This window comes from Vidua macroura, chromosome 5 (assembly GCF_024509145.1).
Source record: "Vidua macroura isolate BioBank_ID:100142 chromosome 5, ASM2450914v1, whole genome shotgun sequence".
NCBI classification, from domain to species: Eukaryota; Metazoa; Chordata; class Aves; order Passeriformes; family Viduidae; genus Vidua; species Vidua macroura.
The window spans coordinates 14,549,078-14,571,459 of NC_071575.1; the positions used below are offsets into that span (position 1 = coordinate 14,549,078).

General features: G+C 38.0%; 1 protein-coding gene across 5 annotated transcripts in view; it reads left to right on the forward strand.

Annotated features, from left to right (window-relative positions):
• The window catches only part of VEZT (vezatin, adherens junctions transmembrane protein), a 53,526-nt gene that overhangs the window by 16,052 nt on the left and 15,092 nt on the right, over positions 1-22,382 (forward strand). For 2 of the 5 annotated variants that reach the window (XM_053977184.1, XM_053977187.1), the window contains exons 3-8: positions 4,093-4,182; positions 6,314-6,489; positions 8,825-9,100; positions 14,506-14,655; positions 18,691-18,838; positions 21,666-21,997. In XM_053977184.1, coding sequence (XP_053833159.1) covers positions 4,093-4,182; positions 6,314-6,489; positions 8,825-9,100; positions 14,506-14,655; positions 18,691-18,838; positions 21,666-21,997 — 1,172 coding nt within the window. Of the gene's footprint in view, positions 1-4,092; positions 4,183-6,313; positions 6,490-8,824; positions 9,101-14,505; positions 14,656-18,690; positions 18,839-21,665; positions 21,998-22,382 lie in introns of those variants that run through there. The other 3 variants (XM_053977185.1, XM_053977188.1, XM_053977186.1) reach the window with 2 other exon arrangements.

Below are 22,382 nucleotides of genomic sequence, written 5' to 3' on the forward strand. Positions count from 1 at the left end.
CAATTCCTCCAGTATTGTGTCAGATGAAGAAGTAATTCTTGATGGTTTGCCTTGCAGCTTGAAGGGAGTGGGTGTGTGAAAACGGGCTGTCCATTTCTTACAAACACTAGGTGATGTTCACATTGTCTCATCTCTGTCTAGACAAGGATACATAGTGGAAATGAGGAAGAAACCTGTGTGTAATTTTTAGTGATAAATTGTCAGAGGTTCTTCCTGCTGCAATTCCAGTACCCGTTGGGAAGAGTTAACACTTTTCTTTTGTAGTCTGATGTCAGAAAGTCTGTTTTTGTCATTTGATTTTTGTGTCCTATTTTGGTAGGGTGTCTCAACAGGGAAGAAAATGAGGAAGAGGCAGCTGGCCACACATTTAGAAAAGTAGACTGGATTTAGGAGGATCTGAGGCTTTGTTGCAACTTTTTTATGAGATACAAGACAAATAATTTGTATTCCTATCCAGTCATTTCCTCAGTTTTACATGAGACTGTTACCATTTCCCTTCTCTTGGCCTTCACTGGCCTAGTCTACTGAAATGATAAAATGTCTGGAAAATAAATGGTTTCTGACTTCTGGATATGTACCTACCCACAGTCCTAATATAAAATGATCTTCTTTGAGGCTTGATGTAACTATGATTACAGGGAGCAGATGCTGTTCCACACTGAGTGATTCCCAGTATGTGTATATCACTTTCCTTCTGTTCTGAAAAGCAAGTTTCCAAATGCCTTAAACACTTTATTAAAATAAAAATGTAAAAGCTGGAGTATTGCTTTGTCTTTGAGTTGAGATTGTTTCCTCCTCTTGTGTTCAGTCACATGGGAACCCTATGCAGCTGAAAGCAGGTGACACACAGAAAGAATCTGGTATGGCAAAGGTCTGCTTTGGGATCTTCAGAGACTGAAAAAACAAATCTGTGAAGAAAAAGAGGTTCCTAGTGACTGATACAAATACTTCTGTTGTGTCTTGCTGTCCTGCCAAACAGAGTGTGTGGTTCACACCTAAGGAAACGCAGAGGCACAAGTTGAATTTGAAGCACATCTTAAATACTTCTCAGGCCATGTAGTTTTGGTGGTGGTTTTTTTTTTATTTTTTTTTTAATTGGAATATGGTTTTAATGAACTTTGAGTTTAAAAGCTGTAAAGGTGTTTTATGGTTGTGTTCTAGGGGCTGATGAAATGCCAAGCTCCCATCTGAGGGATTATGGAGATGTGATTTAGCATGGTAATTGTAGGTGCAGTGTTCCTGGCTGTGCCAATCTCTGGAGAAAGTTACAGCTATAGTCCTGGTCTCATGATCACTTGATTCTCAAAAGCACTGGTAGTAAAAGCTCCTAGACTTGTTTTCTGGAATTAAATCCCATTTGGGTAATTCTGCTTGATCTTTACAGAATTTATCACTTCCCATTTACATCTTTCCTTTCTCAGCCATTTTCCTAGACTGCTGTGCATATCTGAATGTTTAAATTAATTATACTGTCACATCCTGTCCCACCTTAGATATGATGATATTTTGTCATTAGAACAGAGCTGGTGCTTGAAGCAGCTTCTGAGAATTGCACTGGGACTAGCCCTGAGTACCTGTGCAGGTGACCTGATGTGGGATGGCAGAGGGACCAGTCCTTTGCCTTTGCCTAGGGCTTCCCACCCACTTAATGCAAGGTATTCAGTGTGTAGCATTATCTTCTTCTGAAGAATTTCTCTACAAAAGAGAAATAGTCCTTTGAATTATTTTTTAGATTCAAATTAATTTACCTAAAATGTGCATGTACTATGCTAATAATTTTTAAATGTTAGAAGTTATGCATCTTTGTTATTTAGTTTACAGAGAGTTTGACTGAGTGTTGTTCTAAAGCTGTAAGAATACTCTGGAATCATTGGCAACATGACCTGACTTGTGTGTTGGTGAAGGTAGTTTTACTTGTCAGTAACACTCCCAATGAGAATGCAAACTGTGAGACACTATTCCAAGGATGTGAATAATTCAATGTGTTGCTGTACTCTATTGGGTCACAGCCCAAGACAGTGGATTGTCTTGTTTTGTATTTTCAAGCACTGACTTGCCTATTGAGTGTTTATGCAAGCTCAGATCTTTATTATTAAACTAAACCATGGAGAATAAACTAAAAGATTGCTTATGTAGCACACTAGGTTATTTTTCAGTAACTCACAGTCTAGTTTAGTAAGGTGGTAGCAGTGTAAAACTATCCTTGCTATAGCTTTAAATGTTCATTGTAAAAATCCAAATACTTACAAAGGCTAAGTAGTTGAAAATTATAGGATTCAAGAGGCATATTCTTAAATTAAATGGATTACTCTTTCTCTACCCTGCTTTCAATGTACAGGGAAAAGTACTTTTCAGTGAAATACCTGTCTGAAATTCAAATGCAGAGCAAGACCTTTGTTCATTTAATTTCAATTTTCTACAAATTGTAATTGGAAAATTTTATTTCCTTTTGCACTACTCTGCAAAAAACTTGAAGGATGATCTCGTGCTGCAGTTAGTGACATTCTTCTGACTTATGTCATTGCCCTTGAGCAACATCAAAATACAATCACTTGGATTTATTCCATAGTCTTAAGTGTGAATTGCTGGGATAGCTCCTCTTATTAAGCCACAATGATGTCAGTGTTTCGGGAAGAACTATCATTATGAGATCCCTGTTACTAGTTCACCTCTTCACTGACCTAAAAACACTTCCTTGTGGCATAGATCTCAAAATCTAACTCTACACAGAAAGATGAGACATTTATAAAGAAAAGCTTGAGTTAGATTACTTAAATGGGCACCAAAATAAGTTATTTCAAGAATTGTTGAAGCATAAGGGCTTTAGGGTGACAGTTCCTGATGTTAAGGCTGTTCTGCCCTGGCTTGCTGCACCAGACTGGTTGTGCTGCCTTTCAGAAGGCTGCCAGGCTGATCACAGCTTAACTACAAAACTCTGAGCTCCGGTTGCTTGGGTTTGTTCTTCTATTTCCCACTTGTAGTTGGGGGTGAAACCAAGAAAAATGCAAACAAGACTGGAATAAAGAATGGAATAAAACCCAAACAAGAGGGAGAAACAGAAGCTGTCACCTTTTATACATTGAACTATTAGAATCTGTATGGGGTTTTGTTTTATTATTTTGAAATAGTATGCCACAAAATGTAAGCACTTTGCAATTAAATTTTTTTGACATACATTTTATTTGATTGTATTACATGTCAGCAGTCTGAAGACTGAGACAGGGCCTCAGAATTAATGAAATATATATAACTAAATATTTTGAAAGATACTTCCTGTCAGTTCAGTCTCAGGAAAGTAGATAGAATGGTGTGTCAAAAGCTGTGCTTTTTTGTTCATTGAATGGCTGCAGACTTAAGCAAAACCATGCATCTATTCAGTTATAATCTGTCATGCATCTTGTTTTAGGAAGATACATGAGTAGAATGTGTGATGACTGAGAGGGAGTCCCTCTGTTAGTGGCATCTGAAGTTATGTTTACAGCTCAGACAAAAGTGTGGATTTAGGTTGTGTGGGAAGCAGCATAGAGACAAAATACCTGGTGGCACACAATGGTGTGGACAGGGAGTTTTAGGGGCATTTCCTCCTCTTACCATCACTCTCCTTCTCTCTGTTTACAGCTCCTCTGGAGTTGTGCTCAAGCTGCAGTGGGCTGCCAAGGAGAGGTTGTCCCTGTTCTGGTCTTTCACTTCTCTTCAGCCTGTCAGTCATTTAACCTTTTGGTTTTTATCCCCCAGGAGAGAGAAAGTCTTTCATGTCAATGCAGTAGCTGCCAACTTGAGATCAATCTAGTCTTAGCTGTAGTTATTTTTAACAGAACAACATAACAATCCATTATGCTCCAAATAGGTGGAGTTACTGAAGGTTTTATTTTGTTCTCCTGTTCACAAGCAAACTGACGGGAAGCAGATGTTCTCTTAGTGTACTCTGAAGTTAGGCCAGACACAGTAAGTGAAACTTCCTTACAGGTACTTGGGTCTGAGTTAACAAGAAAATCAAATGCAGAAATAAAGGATTTGTCTGCTGTTATTTATTTAACTTTGGCTTTGGTTTTTGGGTTTTTTTTTAATTGGAGTAATTTCTGTTCCTTTCAGCAAGGCATCCTGTCAAAACTAGTTGAGTTTTTTAGAAGCTGGTTTCCTTTTCCACAGTATAAGAAAAATGATGACATACTTCACCGACTGGTAAGTGATCACTTTTTTTATTTTTCCATTTCCTTTCCTAATCCATAGGTCTTTTTCTCCTCTGTGTCTCATCCTCTGAACATCATCTTTTGTCTGTATTGTTGGTTTTGGTTCTAAGCATATTACTTATTCTTTAGATTATACTAATTCTAGTTTTCAGTTACTATGCCAAATTGGGCACAAAAGGACAGGAACAGTATCAATAGCCAGGTTAAAGATGTTCAAAATGTGGAAGATAATAAAATATGTAATAAATTTAAGAAATTATTGAAAGCTGAAATGAGTTTAATTGCAGTGTAGTACCCCTTTGGTGGAAGGCAGTGGGGAGACGCTGACTGAGCAAGTCCACGTGTTGCAGCCTAGTGCCTTGTAGAGACCACCTAAGACAGAAGGTTCTAGAGTTTCAGCTGTGTATTGCTTCACCCTCTGGTTCAGCTTGTTAGCTCAGGCACAGTACCACCACAGTGCAGCTCTACTGTCCCTGGACCCATCCTGGCCTCTTTGTTTCTATACTGCTCTCTACAGGGCTTCTGCTTTTGGGAAGGGCAAAGCAAACTTTCTTTGCTCTTTCTCTGCAGCACCACTTTCCAGTCTGGGCTTGTCTCAGATCAGCTTTAACTTGTACCCAACTCCTTCATGCTCCTAGTATGGCTTGCAAATGTCACTTCAGACTGTTCCAGAATCTAGAATTTTGATTTATTTTTTTCTACCATGATGTAGGGATGATGGCTTCAAATGGAGCTTCAAAAGAAAATGCTGAGCAACATGTGAAGTTAGAATTTTCCATTTCTCACAGAGTTCTGCTGTATCTCAGTTCTCCTTTATCTCAGGAGGACATAATTTCCTGTGAAAATCTCTCATTAGTGATCTTTGATTGACTTTTTTCTTCCTCCCTCTTCCCCTAAGAATCGAGGGTATTATCTTAACAGCAATTTTTAGCCTTACTTTCTTGAGATGGAGGCACAACTGAAGAACATGTCCTGCTGCATACTCCAGTAGAGTATTGAAATGACACAGGATGCGTCGGAGGAGGGCAGAGTTTCCTCTTGCACACAGTCCTGAAACAAATGTTTTCCATGAAAAATAGAATGAAAGTTATCTGAGGTGACATCTGTGCATGGAATTAAATTCCTAAACTAGCTATCTTATGGTTTCTTATAAAGAATCTCATTCTGTCAGTAACAGAATGAAACAGATTTTGTACTGTGAAATGTCACACTTTTGTTAAAAGCTTCTATTAGAGACTTTCAGAAATATTCTCTTTTCTCTCCTGTAATTAGCTAGATGCAGGGATGCACATGTTCAACGTTTGTTGGGTTTTGTTATGACATTTTTACCTTGAAGTAATTACGGTTTGGTGCAGTATGCAAATTAAAATTTCAGGGGGTTTCTCTGATGGTTGTATTTGTCTTCATGAGCTGCGTATTTGTCTTGAAGAGCTATAGTTGGGGGGGAAGTAGCAAATGCTTATGGCATCAAATTCGCAACTAAGTAGCTCCTTAAACTTTGCCTGAGGTACAGCAGGTGGGAAGTCTTTGGAGCCCCATGCTGTTTCATGTTCGGATGGAGTTCCCTTGGGAAAGGTACAGACTCCTACAGGAGGGTACTCCACTGCCTTGGCTTGGGGCTTTGATCCAGTGCACTGACACTACTGTTATTAAGTGTCCACAAGTGACTTTTTGTTGACTAATTAGCAGTATCTCTCTTTCTCTCTCTAAGTTTTGTTTATTAATTATATAAATGATGTAATGACATTAAAAGAAAAGTATTTTCTGTTTTTTTTTTTATGATCTTCTAATAGATTCAGTACCTCTCTTATTCTTATGCAAATACATTGGCATATTCTGCGGCATGTTTCCAGTTATTGTTACTATCTGGGTCAAAGTCAGTGTGATGCATCCTGCAAGCTTGAACTGTTAGGTAGTGTGTGAGCTTTAAAAGTTAAACAAGTTTTATAAAAAAAGTAGCTACTTGTGAGATATTTGAAACATTTCCCTGCTCTGGGAACAGATTGTTGTCAGTAAAGTGTAGGGTGTGTGGGTGTTTTCCTTGTTCTGCTAATTTAATTTTAAGAATTTGCATATTCTTTACTAATGCCTGTTTTTTCTCCTGCCCATTTGTATGTGGTAAGGATGTTGGATTTCGATTTGACACGCTCCGTACCATCCTGCAACAGGAAGTTCTGCTGCAGGAGGATGTGGAACTGATTGAATTCCTTGACCCCAGTATCCTGTCTGCAGGGCAGTGTAAGCAACAGGAAAACAGACAGCTTCCAACGCTACGCTCCCTAGCAACTCCTAATATTTGGTATTGTATTGAGGATATCTACCATTACAGTCACTGAGAAACAAGCAAAAAATATATTGTGCATTCTTGATATAAAATGCAACATTAAAGTAACTGTATTTTTTCTCATGTCCTTGGGTTTTTATTGTACTGGTCCCCAGATTTTTGTATAAGCATGTTATTTCCATTGGGCATTTTATTGAAAGAGTGAATTTTAATCTGAGAAAACTACATGAACTTGAATGAATAATCCCTAACTAATATATTCTATAAGGAGGAACTAACATCATTGATTAATTCATTAATTTCTGAAGCTATATAGAGGTGATTTTGATAAAGAGACATGAGTGTGAAGACTGAATTAAAAAGTGTTTATTTTGGTGTGGTCTTTATAAAATATGTTGTGTGTGGGGCAGCAGTATCTGAACAGCTACCACCTGTATTTAAAAAATAACAATGCCAGTGGTTGTTCTGACAGTGTCTTGCTTGGAAATGTGGTAATCAGTAGAAAAAAATATCACATAATATGGGTAAGTGCAATTTTCTCATATATACACTAAAAAAGTTGATAAAATTAGTATAGAGTCACACCTCAACTGTTTAAGTTGTGTCAATATTGATGCTCTCTGTCAAGCAAGAGAACTTTTGAACCAGATTTTTCTGGTCCTAGCATTATTCAGTTTCTTTGAAACTGAAAAAGTACACTTACAAAATTTGTGAATGTTGTTCACCTTCCAGATGACATCAAGTTTGTGTTTGCATAGACCAAAGGTCAACAGTAGCTTGGAGAAATACCTTGAAAATGATAGAAAATTCAATAATGACAAAAGTTTAATGCTACACTTGAGAAGGAAAAGTCAAGTTAAGAAACACCAAGCAATGAATAATTGGGTATGCAGTACTATTCCAGGAAAGGATCTGCATATCTCTGGGATGGAATAGTGTTATGATATATAGAAGGTGGTCATCAGTCATCATTTGTTCTGTTCAGAAAAGGGAAGGATATGAGGAAGAATAATGCAATTCATCTGCCAGTGACTCAAACTGGGACTTGGGGGAAATCTTTTGAACTCTAAGGATACTTAGGAGTTGGAACAGCCACGACATGGGTTGTGGAGTCTCCATTTTCATATTTGGTCTGTCCATGATGATCTAGGTTAACCAAACAGAAGTGGAACATGAACAAAGTGAGCTGTTAAATCCCTTCTAGTCTTTCATTGTTGTGATTTGATTTATTTTATATGTGGGACTTTATTTTTTAATGTAACAAGGAAGTTAGAGACTGTGTGTCTGTCCGTTTCAGAGGTAGTTACATATTTGGAATATTTTAACCGTGGACTTTTACTGAAACCTATCAGTAGCCAGTAGCCCTAAAGAGTTAACACTTGTAAAGCTGGTTGAAATTTGACCACAAAACTATCCAGGAAATAGAAACCCAGAGATGGTGCCTTATTTTAGAAATGGAAAAATATTCCAAATCTGTACTTCTAAACCTAACTGCAGGATACATAGCCTTAAGGGATGAAGGAAAAAAATGTTTATCATTGAAAACATTCTGGAAAAGTATAGTTGTAATGCACCTTGAAGCTGGTATCCCATCCATCTCTCTGAAGAGTGTGATTATTTTACAAAACCGTGTAATAATATATATGAAACACGGTGTATTTTCTAGCAGTTATTTATGTTGAATTTTTATAGAGGAAAGTAACAACTTTATAGGCTTTTTAAATGTCTTTAAGAAGTAACTGAGATACTAGGAAATCTATTATTTAAGAATTTTCCAAAGGTGCCAAATTTTTTTAAAAGATTATTCAAGCCATCTTTATAAAATTGTGTTAGAAACTAGTGGTGCATTTGTGTCCAAGTTAAATGAGTCAGACTATAGAAAAAATACAGCTGGCACTAATTGAGGGATTTGCTACCAAAAGAAACATGCCCTTCCCTACTGTACTCTTGAACCTGGAAGTACAGATATTACAGTTCCTACACGCCCTGGCTTATAATGCTGAGTAGTCAGGTTTTTTCTTTTTTTAATTTTCTTTTCTATTTTTTTTAAAGTCATGTAAGTGTGTAAGAGAAACTAACCTTTCAAAGTGGTACATTACTCTCCTACTCATGCTGTAAAAAAGCTGAAGAAAGGTTTCCTTAGAGTTTACCAGCCAAGTAATATCATGTACATATTCATCTAAACCTCTCACAAGGGGTAGTTTTCAGTGTTTACAGCTCCCTTCAGGGCCTACATAAAAGCCCCACAGTAAGATGTTGTAATCTCAAATGTACTTTTCTCAAACTTGGTGCTTTTCCCAGTTGTTTGCCCTCAGTAATGTGTGGTTGGTGGTTCTGTCTCTGCTTGCAGGGATGTCTCGCTGTTCCTTGCCTTTGTAAGTGCACTGCTTATGTTTCCTTCGTGGTGGAAGGAGTCATCATGGCTGCTGTGCGGACCTGTGCTGCTCGTCTATGCAGTCTTTAGAGCGTGGGGCACGTGGAGGACAGCCAAGCTGCAAATGTCCCTGAGAAAATACTGTATCCAGCTGGAAGAAACAGTGGCCAATAGCCGGGCCTTTACTAATCTCGTGAGGAAAGCTCTACGACTCATTCAGGAGACTGAAGTGATTTCTAGAGGATTTACCCTGTGAGTCTGTATTTCACTTTACTTAATACACAGATCCATACAAACCAGCTGTCATCCAAAATTGTCATTGCACTGTCTCCCATAACAAATGGAATTACTGAAAAACATAATATTTAAAGGTTTTAATTTACACGAAGTAATATAATTACCATTCATACTAAAAGTAGGAATTCTAGCAACTCAGTGTTAAAACCCCGCATCCTGAAGGTGACTTAAGTCTCACAAAACTCATGTGCCTTTGAAATGTCCTGCATTGCTAGCAATTAAATATATGAACAAATGGACTTTGAACTAAGTTAACTATTTTGGAGAGCCATTTAGAGAGTTTTTTATCTTACATTACCAAATTGATGTAAATAAACTGATCTGCTAAGTAATCACTTATATTTTACAAAACGGGAGGACATGAAAACCATTCTATTTTTATTTAACAAATATGTCTGAAGTAGTGAGAACACAGTAATCAGCAAAAACCATCAAACATCATTTCCCACCTCAAGTACAGTTAACATTAGTCTTTTTTTCTTGCATACAGTTGTTGAAACATTTAGATTCTTAAATTATTTACTGTTGAATTTGTCTCTCTTCTGCTTAAGGGATGCAAAAGTGTTTCTGATTATTTAGCTCTTGTAGTTATTTGATAAGTTTTGCTGATTTGCTATGTGAAAGGACATGAGAAAGTGTTCACTGTATGCAGTGATTCCAAAGCCAACAGGCCTGTTCCTGTGCACTCTCATTGCCATGGATACTTTTGCATTGTAACCACCTATGATGAATCCATGTGTGCCAATTCCGCTTAAGGGTAAAGGAGGTGGGAAACACCAACACCTAAAATACAGTCAACTTCTTTCTAAAAAAAAAAAAATCAAAAGTTCCCTGTGGGCAGCAAGATATTTATCTGTGCCAGACCAACTATTCTGCATTCAGACACATGTTCTTACATGCAAGTGTGCAACTTTAGACTTAAAATCCTGGATTAATTTTTTAGCTTGAGATACCTTCAGTGTATTTCATTGAAGAAATGTTTCATTCTCCCTTTGGAATGCATAAGCATGTCTTCAGTCTGCCTAGCTATGTGGTTTTTGTTTTGGTCTTGATTTTTGCTGAAGAAGCATATACTTGAGCAATAGGCAGTCTTATCTTTACAAACGGGTTCTTAAAAGAAATTATTGTTCAGGCTTGTCCAAATTACAGATGAGAAAAACATTTGGATTTTTGCCTAAGTTTAAGCAAACAAACTTGTGGTCAATGTCTAAATTGTTGCTGCCTTGTTCTTTTACTACATATCTTAGATAACAGATTAATAAAAACCAGACTGGTCTTTAAGCTGATGCTTGATCTAATAGCTTCTTTACTTGAAACCTTGGCAAGCTTTTCAAAAGACTTTGGTATATGGATGGAGTGGGAGAAGTCTGACTGTGCCAGCATCCTCACTAGAACAACTGTACAGTATAAAGAAGTCAGTGCTGTACAAGTTTTGGGCTGGTTTAGCCTAGAGGAACTTCTAACTCCAGAGTGTCCTTTTCTGCATCCACATATGCAAGAGACACTGCTGCACAGGGCAGTGTGGATTTTTTTTGCTTTAGCTACCTCTTTGAGTATGATCCAAAATGCTAGTTTTCCCTTTTTTTTTCCTAGAATTTTCTACAGTAAACCTCAGCAGAACAAAGTTTGGTATGTTCTCCTGCAGCAAGGTTATCAAAATTTTAGTGCTTTTTCAGAAGGAGTCTCATGGCAATAGAAATGGTTGCATTTGAAAAGTTACTGAATATCCTCCTTTGTTATTTTACATCCTTGAAGGAATGAGATTTCAATGAGGTACATCATCCCGGTCAGTGTTATATGTGCAGCTGTTTTAAGGTACTGCTAATTCAGCATAGTTTGGCCTGTGCATTGACCATATTGTGAATGGAAAGGTACTGAAGCTGTTATTTAAATAGTACCAAGTTCAAGCTTTGACTGATTGTACTTAGCTAAACTCTGTCAGGACAAGTCCAGGTCTGCAGCTTTGGCCTGAAGTTCCTCATGCTCCATTGCTGGTTCTCCTCCCCATGACACCATCCATTGCTATTCTCATAGGCTAATTTACACATCCCTTGAAATATCTATTGCTTTGATTTGCCCCTTATTAATTGATACTGCCCCTTATTAATTGATACTGGACTGTCTCTGTAAATTGTAGATGATGAGGTTTTGGTCAGTTCTCTATAGGTTAAGTAGTTTATTACTGTGTGGTAGTGACTGCTATACTCAAATAGATTGTCCAACATCCTTTTGCTTTCATTCCTCTCCCAGTAAAACTGACTGCTGCCACAGGAACTAGAACAGGAATTAGATCAGGAACTAAGAACTTGGGCAGGGAGCTTGGATTAGATGGCCTCCAGTGGTCCCTTCCAATCTTAACTATTCTGTGATTCTGTAATCCTGTCAGGCTTCTCTTATATTAGCTGCTCTTAGAGACAACTTGATATTCTGATTCCAGCATGGCCTTTGGAAGTGTTTAATGCTCTGTTGGAATCTCAGGTGTGTCTGCGTGGTACCAGCTCTGTGATGCAGAGATGGCCAAGACCTCACCTGGGTGGCTTGGATAACAGAAATTGTGTAGCAAAGGTAGGGCAGTGCTCTGCTGAGGCAGAAGGGCAGTATTTCTGTCTAATTGCTTCATTTGCAATTAGTCAAATGAAACCTGATCACAGGTTGCAGCCTGGAATTTCTCAAGGGTAATGAAAGTATGCCCATTGTCTTGCACATCATAAAACAAGAACTGAAAGAATACGTAATGAAAGGTTGCAGCAGTAAGCAGCAAGTGTTTATTCCCTTGTTGGTCACCAAAATAATTAATTTCTTTTCCAAAATGCTCCCTTTTTACTGTATTTTAAACTTGAATTAAGCTCTGTGAACTTAATACATATGGATGTATATTAGCATCTTTAGAGAACTGCTTTCATGGTGGAGTGCAGTAATAGATTTTTATGAATATGTTTATATAAACTTGTTAAAAGTTGAAAGCCAATTTAAGATTTGGTTTATAAAATTAATATAGAAATCTTTTGTTGTTCTATACAGTAAAATGGGTTTGGAACTGTAGGAAAGGGGAAATTCACCCTTTCTTTGCTTCTTGCTACTTGTGGCTGATATGCAAAGCTGATAACATTTGGATAATATCTAAGTCCAATTAAAATACATAGAGGATAAGAGAGAGACTTTTTACAAGGGTGTGTGGTGATAGGACAAGGGAGAATCGCTTTAAACTGAAATAGGGCAGGTTTAGATTAGATATTAGGACAAAAATTCTTGACTGTGAGGATGGTGGGACAGAGGAACGGATTGCTCAGAGACATGGTGACTTACCCATCCCTGGAAGTGTTCAGGGCCAGGCTGTATGGGGCTTTGAGGAGCCTGGTGGAAGGTGTCCTTGCCCGTGGCAGGGGTTTTGGAATTAGAGGATCTTCATGTCCCTTTCCAACCCAAATCATGCTGTGATCTGTGAAGATAAATGAAACACTAGGAATTCAGAGATATGACATGCCTGACAGAAAGACATATAGTAGATTCTACTAATTTAAATTAGTCAAATAAGGGAGAATATTTTTATAAAAAGCACTGAAACAATCCATTCCAGAAGGAAAGCAGATTGTTTTGCTGAATACTGGCAGTATGTGCTGTGCATGAGCTACGCTATATTTGTTTCCTATAGGAGTTGGAAAAGTCTGCATCACTGTAGTAGAACAGATCTCTGTCTCTTTTTTATGGTAGAAGAATTTTGCTCCTTTTCTTTGAGCTTTCTTCTGACAATTCAAATGGGCTTGGGTCTACAAACTGATATGAGAGTTTATACATAAACACTTCTAGTTGTTACTTCCAAAAGCTAGGGAAAGCTTAGAGATTGGCATGTACTGCATTACATGCTGTGTTCCCTAATGAAAGATACAGCAAGGCTAGCATTTTAAATTTACATTTAGAAATGAACACAGTTTATTTTTTTTTCAGATTTTAAAGTCATTTATGAGATATTATATAAACCATTTTAATAATTTAATTTAATTTAAAATGGTATGCATGTATTTTATATTGTATTTCAGCTAGCATGTTCAATATCTGGCAATATTTGGCATGAATCTGCTTTGTTAATGGTGCTAAACATACTGATAAATGGTTCCAGCCTTGCTCACTGGGTGGGCTGCTCTGATTTTCATATTTGATAGTGAAGGCCACAAGCTATTTCCCCTCCCAGTCAATGTGCAGCATGGTCCAGCTAAGCACATGGAGTAGGACTGATATTTTCCTGGCAGTGTCAGTCTGCTGGCAACTTGGTCAGCTTTTTAGTCAAATGGACTACAGAAATAGTTACCAATGCAGCAACCCACCTCAGGCTTACCAGGTACCCTATATGCTTTTCCCTTTTAAGTGACTGCACATGAAATCACCTCTTCACTCTGCCCTAGGAAAGGTGAGAGCAGAAGCAGGCTTCCAGTCCCCAAACAATTAATTACAACTGATTGCCCTGTTGTCCAGACCATGTTCATTCCTGAGTTGATTCTAGTAAAAGCAGTCCCAGCAAGTAGAGTGCACCTAGGCTGCTTCCAGAGTCTCAGTCACAGGTTGTACATGAAAAGATGCAGCTGGAGCTTAAAGTTCCACAGACCTGTTCAGTGTTCAACCAGTTCACAATTCATTTTATTTCCAGATGAGGTGATTTCTTACAGTGCTAAGCCACTCTGAGTTATATTCTAATAGGCAAAGGGCATAGTTTCATTTAAATGGTATATTCATCTGAATAGCCAGACACCAAATGTATTTTCCAATATGCTTGTATGGTGTATACATGTCATGTGTTTACCTGTCAAGACTCTCACAAACACAGCTGCCAATCATTGCATGATGGTAAAATCTATGTCACCTCTTAAATAATATTTTTCTTCACATAGAAAACTTTCTGCATCAGGAAAGTTAAAAGAATATACTGTTTTGTATGGAAAGCTATGTGTTGGCACCTTTTTTCTGCAAAAATTATTGAAAAAGTAAATTTGGATATAAAGAGGTAGATGTTAAATACATGTTTGTTAAAACTTCCAAAGCTGACAGTGGGCTTGTAATAGTTTTGTATCCTGACTGAGATAATGTTATGGCACGTCTGCCATTACTGTACCATTTTGGAGACAATAAATGCGCTCAGGAGTTTTGCCACAGCTCAGATGAGAATAGATTAAGGCTATTTACTGAGGAATCCTGGCTGCTGTCTGAAATTTTGATTAAATATATAATTGATATGATCAGGGTTTAGTCTCATAGCTACTGAGTGATTTGAAAAAGCTTTCTAAATAATGAAATAGGAAAACTGATGTATTGTTCTTTAAAAATACTTTAGGACATCTGTACAGTTGTATCACATTTTACTTTTCAAGTTTGCTTGACAGGGTCAGTGCCGCTTGCCCATTTAATAAAGCTGGACAGCATCCTAGTCAGCACCTGATTGGCCTCCGGAAAGCCGTGTATCGATCGGTCAGAGCCAACTTCCGAGCTGCAAGACTGGCTACTCTGTACATGCTGAAAAAATATCCTTTCTGTTAAAACTCACCAGTTCAGGTAGTCCATGTTGCCTACTTGCACTTGTGTCAATGTTGAGAGTTAGGATGTCTAGAAACATACAGTATCTAGTTATGTATCTAAACAAGGGAAAGAAAAGGTAGCTTGGTAAATTGGGCCTTGTGTTTGGTTTGGAACATGCTTTAAATTTGCCTTTTTGTGTACTGTGCTGTGTGATGAGATTCAGTGCACTGAAAAAATTGTATCATTATGACACCCATGCTTTTGATGTAAGTGCTGATGATGTGCTTCAGAACCCTTGAAGATTTTGTTTTATAATTCCTCTTAGCCCAAAACATCCCTTTCACCAAAATATCCTCTTCTCTGAACAATATGGCCTTTCTCTCGACATCCCCGTGTTCAAAGGTAAGTTGGTTTTCTCCTACCAAATTAACTGCAGCAAATTAAGCTTTTCTGTTAATGTATTTCTCAAATGTGTTAGAAGGAGATCAGTCTGATGAACATGTGACAGAGAATTAAAAATTTTAGGTCACAGCTTTATTAATGGTGATACAAATTGCATAAACTTGATATGTTATCATTCTCACTTTTATTCAGTAGAACTAGAAGTTCAACAATATTTGTGTGTGGCTAGTGTACCCTCTTTAGTTAGATAACTGCCTTCAGTGAGTACAGTTAAATAATTTTGCCCTAATTAAATTTGTTCCCATGTAGAAGAGAAAGTATGCAGTCATATTTTAGCCTTATACAGGCAGTCGTGTCAAACTTGGTAGACCAGTGATTTAATGAGATGGAAAGTCCTATTGCTTACATTTTGTGTGGAGAGACAGTTGGGTACTAGCAGAAACAGCTCAGCATTTTCTCACCATTCTTGCTCTGATTTGTTCATGTCAGCAAGAGTGCATTGCTCAAAATCACAGAACAAAATGCCATAGAAAAGAGTATCTCTCTTTTAATTCAGAATCTAAGGTTACAGAAGGATGGAATGGCTGAAAGCCTAAACTAGAAATTAGGCACTTTGGGTTAAGTATTTACAGGATGTCGTGCAGACCAGTTCAAAAGCTCTCTGCACTATCCTCCATTGAATTGTGTGGTAACTCAGGCAGTGCTTCCCTCGGCATGCTAGCTGCTTAACATTTTTATTCTTAAGAGCCTTGTGGGTTCTGCATCATGGGAATCTGATGTAATTATATACAAGCTGGATGGAGGAAATCTTGTAGCTTTTGTTACTGGCTGTGATGTTAATAATTTTATCCTCAGATGATGCAGAATGGTCTGATACTCCACTTCCCTTGAACTATTTTAATAGGTAGGACTTGGGCATTGGACCACATAAACTTAAAAAGCTTGGATTTTGTTGTGAGGTGATGTTCTTTGCTGTCAAGGCATAAATAGTGTTCTTTTATTAGTGATAAAACTAGACATTGGATAGTAGTATTTTAAACTGAGTGATATCTTACCCTATTAGAATGGAAGGCATATTAAATGCATTCTGTGTCTTTGAGATGCACTGAGCACAGGGACATTTGCAAATTTCCTGTAGTAAATCTAGTAAAAACTTTCTCCTTCTCCTCTGTAAAGGTTTAGTTATTGCATCATGAACTGTTAGAAAAACACATACCTTTAAGCTAAACAAAAAGTAGTACCCTCTTGGGATTACAAAAGCCTAAATTGCCACGCTGAAATATCTGAGTAGAGACACTTGGGCATTTTTAAGTGCAGTGTTTCTTCCTTGACCAGCCAGTTCATCACATGCTTGGCTCACCCCTGGTGAGCAGGCGAGAATTTGTAGAAGAGCAGCTTCGATTTCCCAGGGATCCAATGAGGCCCTCCTGTTAGGTCTTCAGATGGAAATGTGCTTTTGAAGACTAAAGTATGAATGTTAAATTGTTACATACAGGGATACATTAGCATTCTTCTTTTTCTATAGGTAAATAAGAGTGTCTAACTTGATAGAGGTTAGACATTCACTGTACAGGTATTTTATTCTGGATTTGTCATTTCATTATTAAGTAGCATTGCCTTCTCTTCTTTCAAGCTAATAAGGCATGTAAGTTAAACAGATGAATGAAATATTTTCACAGAGACATAGAAAAATTTAACTAATCTAAGATAGTTAGGCTTTAGTATTTTGGCTTTAACAGAAGTCAGTAGGGCTAAAAATACTACGAGATCAAAGTGCATGAAGGAAGTGTGTTCCTGTATATAATGGTGTGTATATGTTTAAAGTTTCTAAATGTTTGATCCTTAGGAAGCTAATGGGGGCATGGGATCAGTTCTCTGCTTTTATCTGTCAGATAGAAGTGGGAGTGGAACGGCTGCAATAGAGGAGGGTAGGGCAGGAGGTGCAGGAGGCCACTGGGAATCCCTGGCTGAGACACAGCATGGGTAAGTGGCTCCTTGGTCAAACCTCACATTGGAATTTATTTTTAGCATGACTTAGGAATCCATGTGTGTCCAAACTGCTTTTTGTGGCTTTCATATTGTTGGAAATGCCATGTTGCAGGAAAAGGCTAACAAAGAGTACAAGTAGTTGCTAAGATTAGTGGTCCTGAAGGGTTTTGACCTGTCTTTTCAATTTCTGATGGAGTTATCACCCTCATCCTATGTACTCCCTCTGCTGGGCACGCGGTGAGGTTAATTTAAAGTAGACACCATTTATGTGAGGGAGCTGCTGGTGACAACAATAGTATTCTGATCCTAATTAATTTACATTGCAGGGTTTTGTTTGAACACTTAATAGGCTTCTTCCTTTCCAGACATTAGGAATAAAGGAGGGAGAAATGTGGTTTTTTAGATCGTGGCCACTGCACTTTACTGTTTCCTGGAACACAGAATATTACTTTTTCCTGCAATGTTCTGCTTAACTGGTAAACGTCTCTTGAGCAAATCAGTTTTGCAAGGTCAATCCTATGAGAATTCGGCACATGGAAAATTTGGGTGTGAAAGCGGATGGAACTCGTAACTTCCCCCAGAAAACACATTAGTTGGACAAGAGACAAGTGCTTCTAATTGGCTTTATGTGCAAGAGATGAGAGCATTTCTAGACCAAACTATAAATGAAAGAAAAATCCCATATTTTAAGTTAAGACCATATTTTCATTAATGCTTTACAAATATATATATATCTGTGGAACAGATGCAATTTTGTACTTATGGCCATAAGTTTACATTTCTGTTTTAAAATGAATTTTACTATTTTGTGACTGGGTAACTATCAGAAAATATGCCAAAATCTTGAACTGTTCATCCCCAGCCTGAGGTTATCCTAAAATTAGTGCTATTTTAAAATTAATGCTGCCTAGTCTATTAATTATTTTTTTCTGGTATCAGTTATATTGGGCTTACTTCCTATTTTTTAAGCATTTTTGAGGACTAGAAATATGCATTTTCTTACTGAGATGTTAAATGTGCTGAATGGTGTTGATGGATACCAGTTTGCCATTCATCCTGCCAAGATCATAATGTCTTTACAGTGATATAATCAGTAAAGTTAATGGTATGACACAGTCAGGGAGCTCCTGTTCTTCATAGAGCTCTCTGAAATGTCACAGACCTTTTACTGTAAAGACCTCTGAGCAGTCCATCCACAGAGAGACCCCTCAGCGAATTCACATCCTGAGTTTAGTCTATAACACAGGCTACCTTTAAAACTTAAAATTGCACAATTGTTCTCTTTCCTCTGTCAATTTCTGGTTTAAGATTGACATGGACTATCTCTTGGAAACTCAATATTTAAAAGTAAGTTGTTTCACTCATTCAAAAGGAATGCAGGGATTTTTCATCAATTGACTTTGTTTCTTTTTATGTGTTTGTATTTTGACATAGGTGTTTTGTCAGTGTCTTATCTCTCATCCTTCTAAGAGCCTTTAAAACTTGTGCTTCAAAAAAGAATTACAAAACAGGATTCAAGTGGATTTGGGATGAAAGTATGTGATTTCATAAAAATTACCTGGAATAAGAAACCTTATTAAGTATTTCTTTCCTTTTCTGTGTGTTTAATGCAAAAGTGGCTTTGTTTACTACCTTAACTCCAGCTAAACTTACCCTCTGAACTCAGAGAGTGACAACGTGACCAGCTACATCTGTGTGGTCCCCTTTAAGGAGCTGGGTCTGGGACTGAGTGAAGAGCAGGTCTCTGAAGAGGAGGCACACATTCTGACTGATGGCTTCAGCTTGCCTGCACTCAAGGTAAGCTCTCCTGGAAGGGCTTAATGCATCCATGCAGGCTCCTGGTGAAAATCTTTCTGTTGTCATGAAGTCCTGTGGCTTGTACATCCTAGCCTGTAGCAACACACTGAATTGAGGGTAAGGTGTAATCAGTCAGGCTCTTATCATGTGTTTCTACAATTATCAGTATTCACCTGATTTCTTTGTGCATGTAGAGAAAGAGAAGTCACTCAATACAACATTAGGATATTTTTCTGTAAATCATGGAAGTTCAAGTCATTGTTCTATAATCAGCTTGATCAATCCCCTTAAACATGATTTTTTGCTCTCTGATTTCACCTGATTCCAGGTGAATAAAATAATTTCTGGATTTGTACTTAATCCTTTTTTAATCTAATCTCTTGATGTGAATAAAAAGAGAGACATAAAAAATCACAAATGAGTTGTAAATGCCAAAGGGAGTAGCTGCATTTAGTCACACTGAGGAGCAGAAATCATAAGCTTCGACCCCTGCTGCCATGAGCCAGTGTGGTTCTTTGATCTTTGAAAAACTTCTAACTGAACAGAGTGACAACAATATAATGGCCTTTTTATCTATTTTGTTTTGAGATGTTAGGTTTTTTTTTATTTGCATGAGTCAATTGGAAGGAAGATCGAATTTGAATGCAAGCCTTCTATACTCTAATGACCCTCTGCCAGGGCAGTTCCCCTTTAGCATTGTCTTTTTAATGGAAAATTCCATTATTATATGACTTCTGTGTTTCTCTGGGGTTGGCTTTTGTTGCGTTTTTTTCCTCTTAATTTATAGACCTTGACTTCTTTTGTTCTGACAGTAAATGCTACCAGTAATAGTGATTACTAAGCTTTGAGGCTTTGTCTAATTAGCTTTAAGCTAAGAGCTCAAATAAATAGCAGCTTTTAGGATTTTTCTTATTGCTTTTCTTTAGCTGAAGTTCTAATTGCAACCATGTAAGCCTGCTAATTTGCCCACTTCTTTTTAAGCACAAGAAGCCAGTCAGAGGTGCCCAAGCTTGTAAGCTAAGCCTTTGTTTACCTGCAACTTGCAGTGATTTAACTGAACTCTGTTTTAGTTAAACTGGTGAGGATGCTTTCTAGATACAGTTACGCTCACAAGTAGTAAATCTCAATTTATGGTAGCTCATAACAGCCAGCAATGTAGGCTGAGTGTGGTAGAGCTGAACCAAGCTAAATTAACATAAATCAGTCCTAAGCAGATTCCTGTGTAGGTATAACATACTTTGATAACCTCGGGACATATTTATGTGGTGAGCCTTGGATGTATGTGCTGACCTCAGGGGTTGTTTTTTCACTTTGAGAGAATTTGTCTTTATAATAAAATGCAGGTCATGCTAAGTCATATGGCAAATGTAGCGTGTGTCTTTTTTCTACCTTGTCCTTGAAGTAAAGCAATTTAAAGAGTGAAAAATTTTCACTTAAGTAAAAAATCCCAGTTAAAGCTGAGGAGAGCCAGGTGAATATTTTGTATCAGCAAAGATGGATCATCAGTAGTTATTGGGAGAGCAAGCTGCTTGCAACCATAAATATACCTGGAATTTCCTTTTCTCTTGTCGTCGTGCCTTTTTCCAGGTAGGTTTTTGATTGTTATTATCAGTTCCTGAAGTCCACTATTTCTGTGTGCTACTTTTTTACTGCCTGTGTTTATGTCTGGTGGAAGGGATTGGTGCTTCTTTTGTGCTTATTACAGCATGAGCGTTTGATTTTTTTATTCAGGGCACCACACATTCAGAGACACTTCAGTGATTGCTGCCCATTTCTTTGATTTGTATTTTTGCACCCAGCCAAATTAGTCTTGCATGTGTACCCCAAATTAATTAACTTCATGTCATTAATGTATTCTTTTTTCTCATGAGCATCTTTTGTAAACTGAGATTTCTTTTTTCTTTTGGAATACTTTCTCAGTTTGCATCCAGGTATTTTTGACGTGATGAGTTAATGTTTTGTCTTCCTTGGTCTGGAATGCTTGCAAACAAGTTTCAGTCTGCACCTCATAATCACCTACAGCTGATCCCTTTTAATAAGGGCCATTATTGCAGAGAAAAGTATCATAACCTTTCCATTTTAGACATAAAAGGTGCTGCTGTACTGTCATGATCTACTGAGCAAATTTCTCTAAACTAAGAAAACAGTTCTTTTCATTTCATTGGAAGTGGAAGTTCTCAAGAAGTTGAAATTTTGGACTGCCTTGCTCCCAGATGGACTGGCCTCTTTAATACCATATATAACATTGTGAATCAATGAATTTCTTAAAAGCCTTTCCTTCCTTAGTAGTGTTGGTGGAATTTCTTACTTTGGCTGAAAAAAGAAATAAGTTAGCAGCTCAACTTTCTTCAGATGTAGAATATTTTTTTTGTTGAAGTACAGTGCAATTAGGCTCATGTTTCAAGGTTGGGTGTGGGGCAATGCAGTAGTTATTAGATTGTAGAAATGACAGCTTGGCCTTATAAAGGGAAAAATGTCTTTGCTGCCACTGGAATTTTGGCAGCCCTTTACAAGCTGTAGGGTATGTGGAGATTATAGCAAATAATGAAACTGGCCAGCGGGAATATGAGGTTTTGGACTCTGACAACTTTATGAGCATAATTGGATTTAATATCCTTCATCAAGGAATTAACAGCCACCTAAGGTTCACAAGATCTGAACCTCACGTGCTCTGGAATACCCTTCAAAAACAATCAGCGTATTTTTGCAGTTTTTCAAAGTTCCTGTTGCTGGCCAAGGAATGTTTTCCCATGGTGTATCTGTACATTTACTTTGGAAGCTGACTGCCTTCCCAGGTGCACAGAGCTAACCCTCCCCTGTTTTGCAGGTCCTCTTTCAGCTTTGGGTAGGGCAGAGTTCAGAATTTTTCAGGAGGCTGGCGCTGCTGCTCTCCCCAGCCAACGCGTGCCCCGAGCCCTCGGTGTCCCCGGAGCGGCTGCCTCACCACATCCTGCGCGATGTCACCCAGGGCCTACCTCACACCCACGCGGCCTGCTTGGCGGAGCTCAAGAGGAGCTACGAGTTCTACCGCTACTTCGAAACCCAGCACCAGTCGGGCTTGCAGTGGCCAGCCAGGAGCAAGCAGCAGTCCAGAGAGCTGAACAGTCTCCAGACAGCGGTACGCAGCTTGCAGCTGCATCTCAAGGCCCTGCTCAATGAGTAAGTTTACAGGTGAATTAACAGAGTATGCGAAAGGCTTTGGACTTGAACTTCTTTGGGTTGTCAGCTTGTATCCCCAGCTAAAAGCAAAAAAGTCTTTGCAGTCATAGCCATATCTTTACACAGTATGGGCTCAAAGATCCTTGGTTTACTGTGAAATCTGATATTTTTTCCTGGGTATTCTCTGAGGATCTGGTGAAAACTTGAAGAAAAACAGTACACTAAGATTTTGCCTTGCTTTTGTCACTCCCTTATAAAAAATATGAAAACACAATTATCTTCCATTGATTTTGCCACATGTCAAATGCTTTAGAAGAACATTCAGCTCATAGTAACTACCTAGTAAATATCCTTAAAGATTTGTCACTGCCTTGGTGAAACAGTT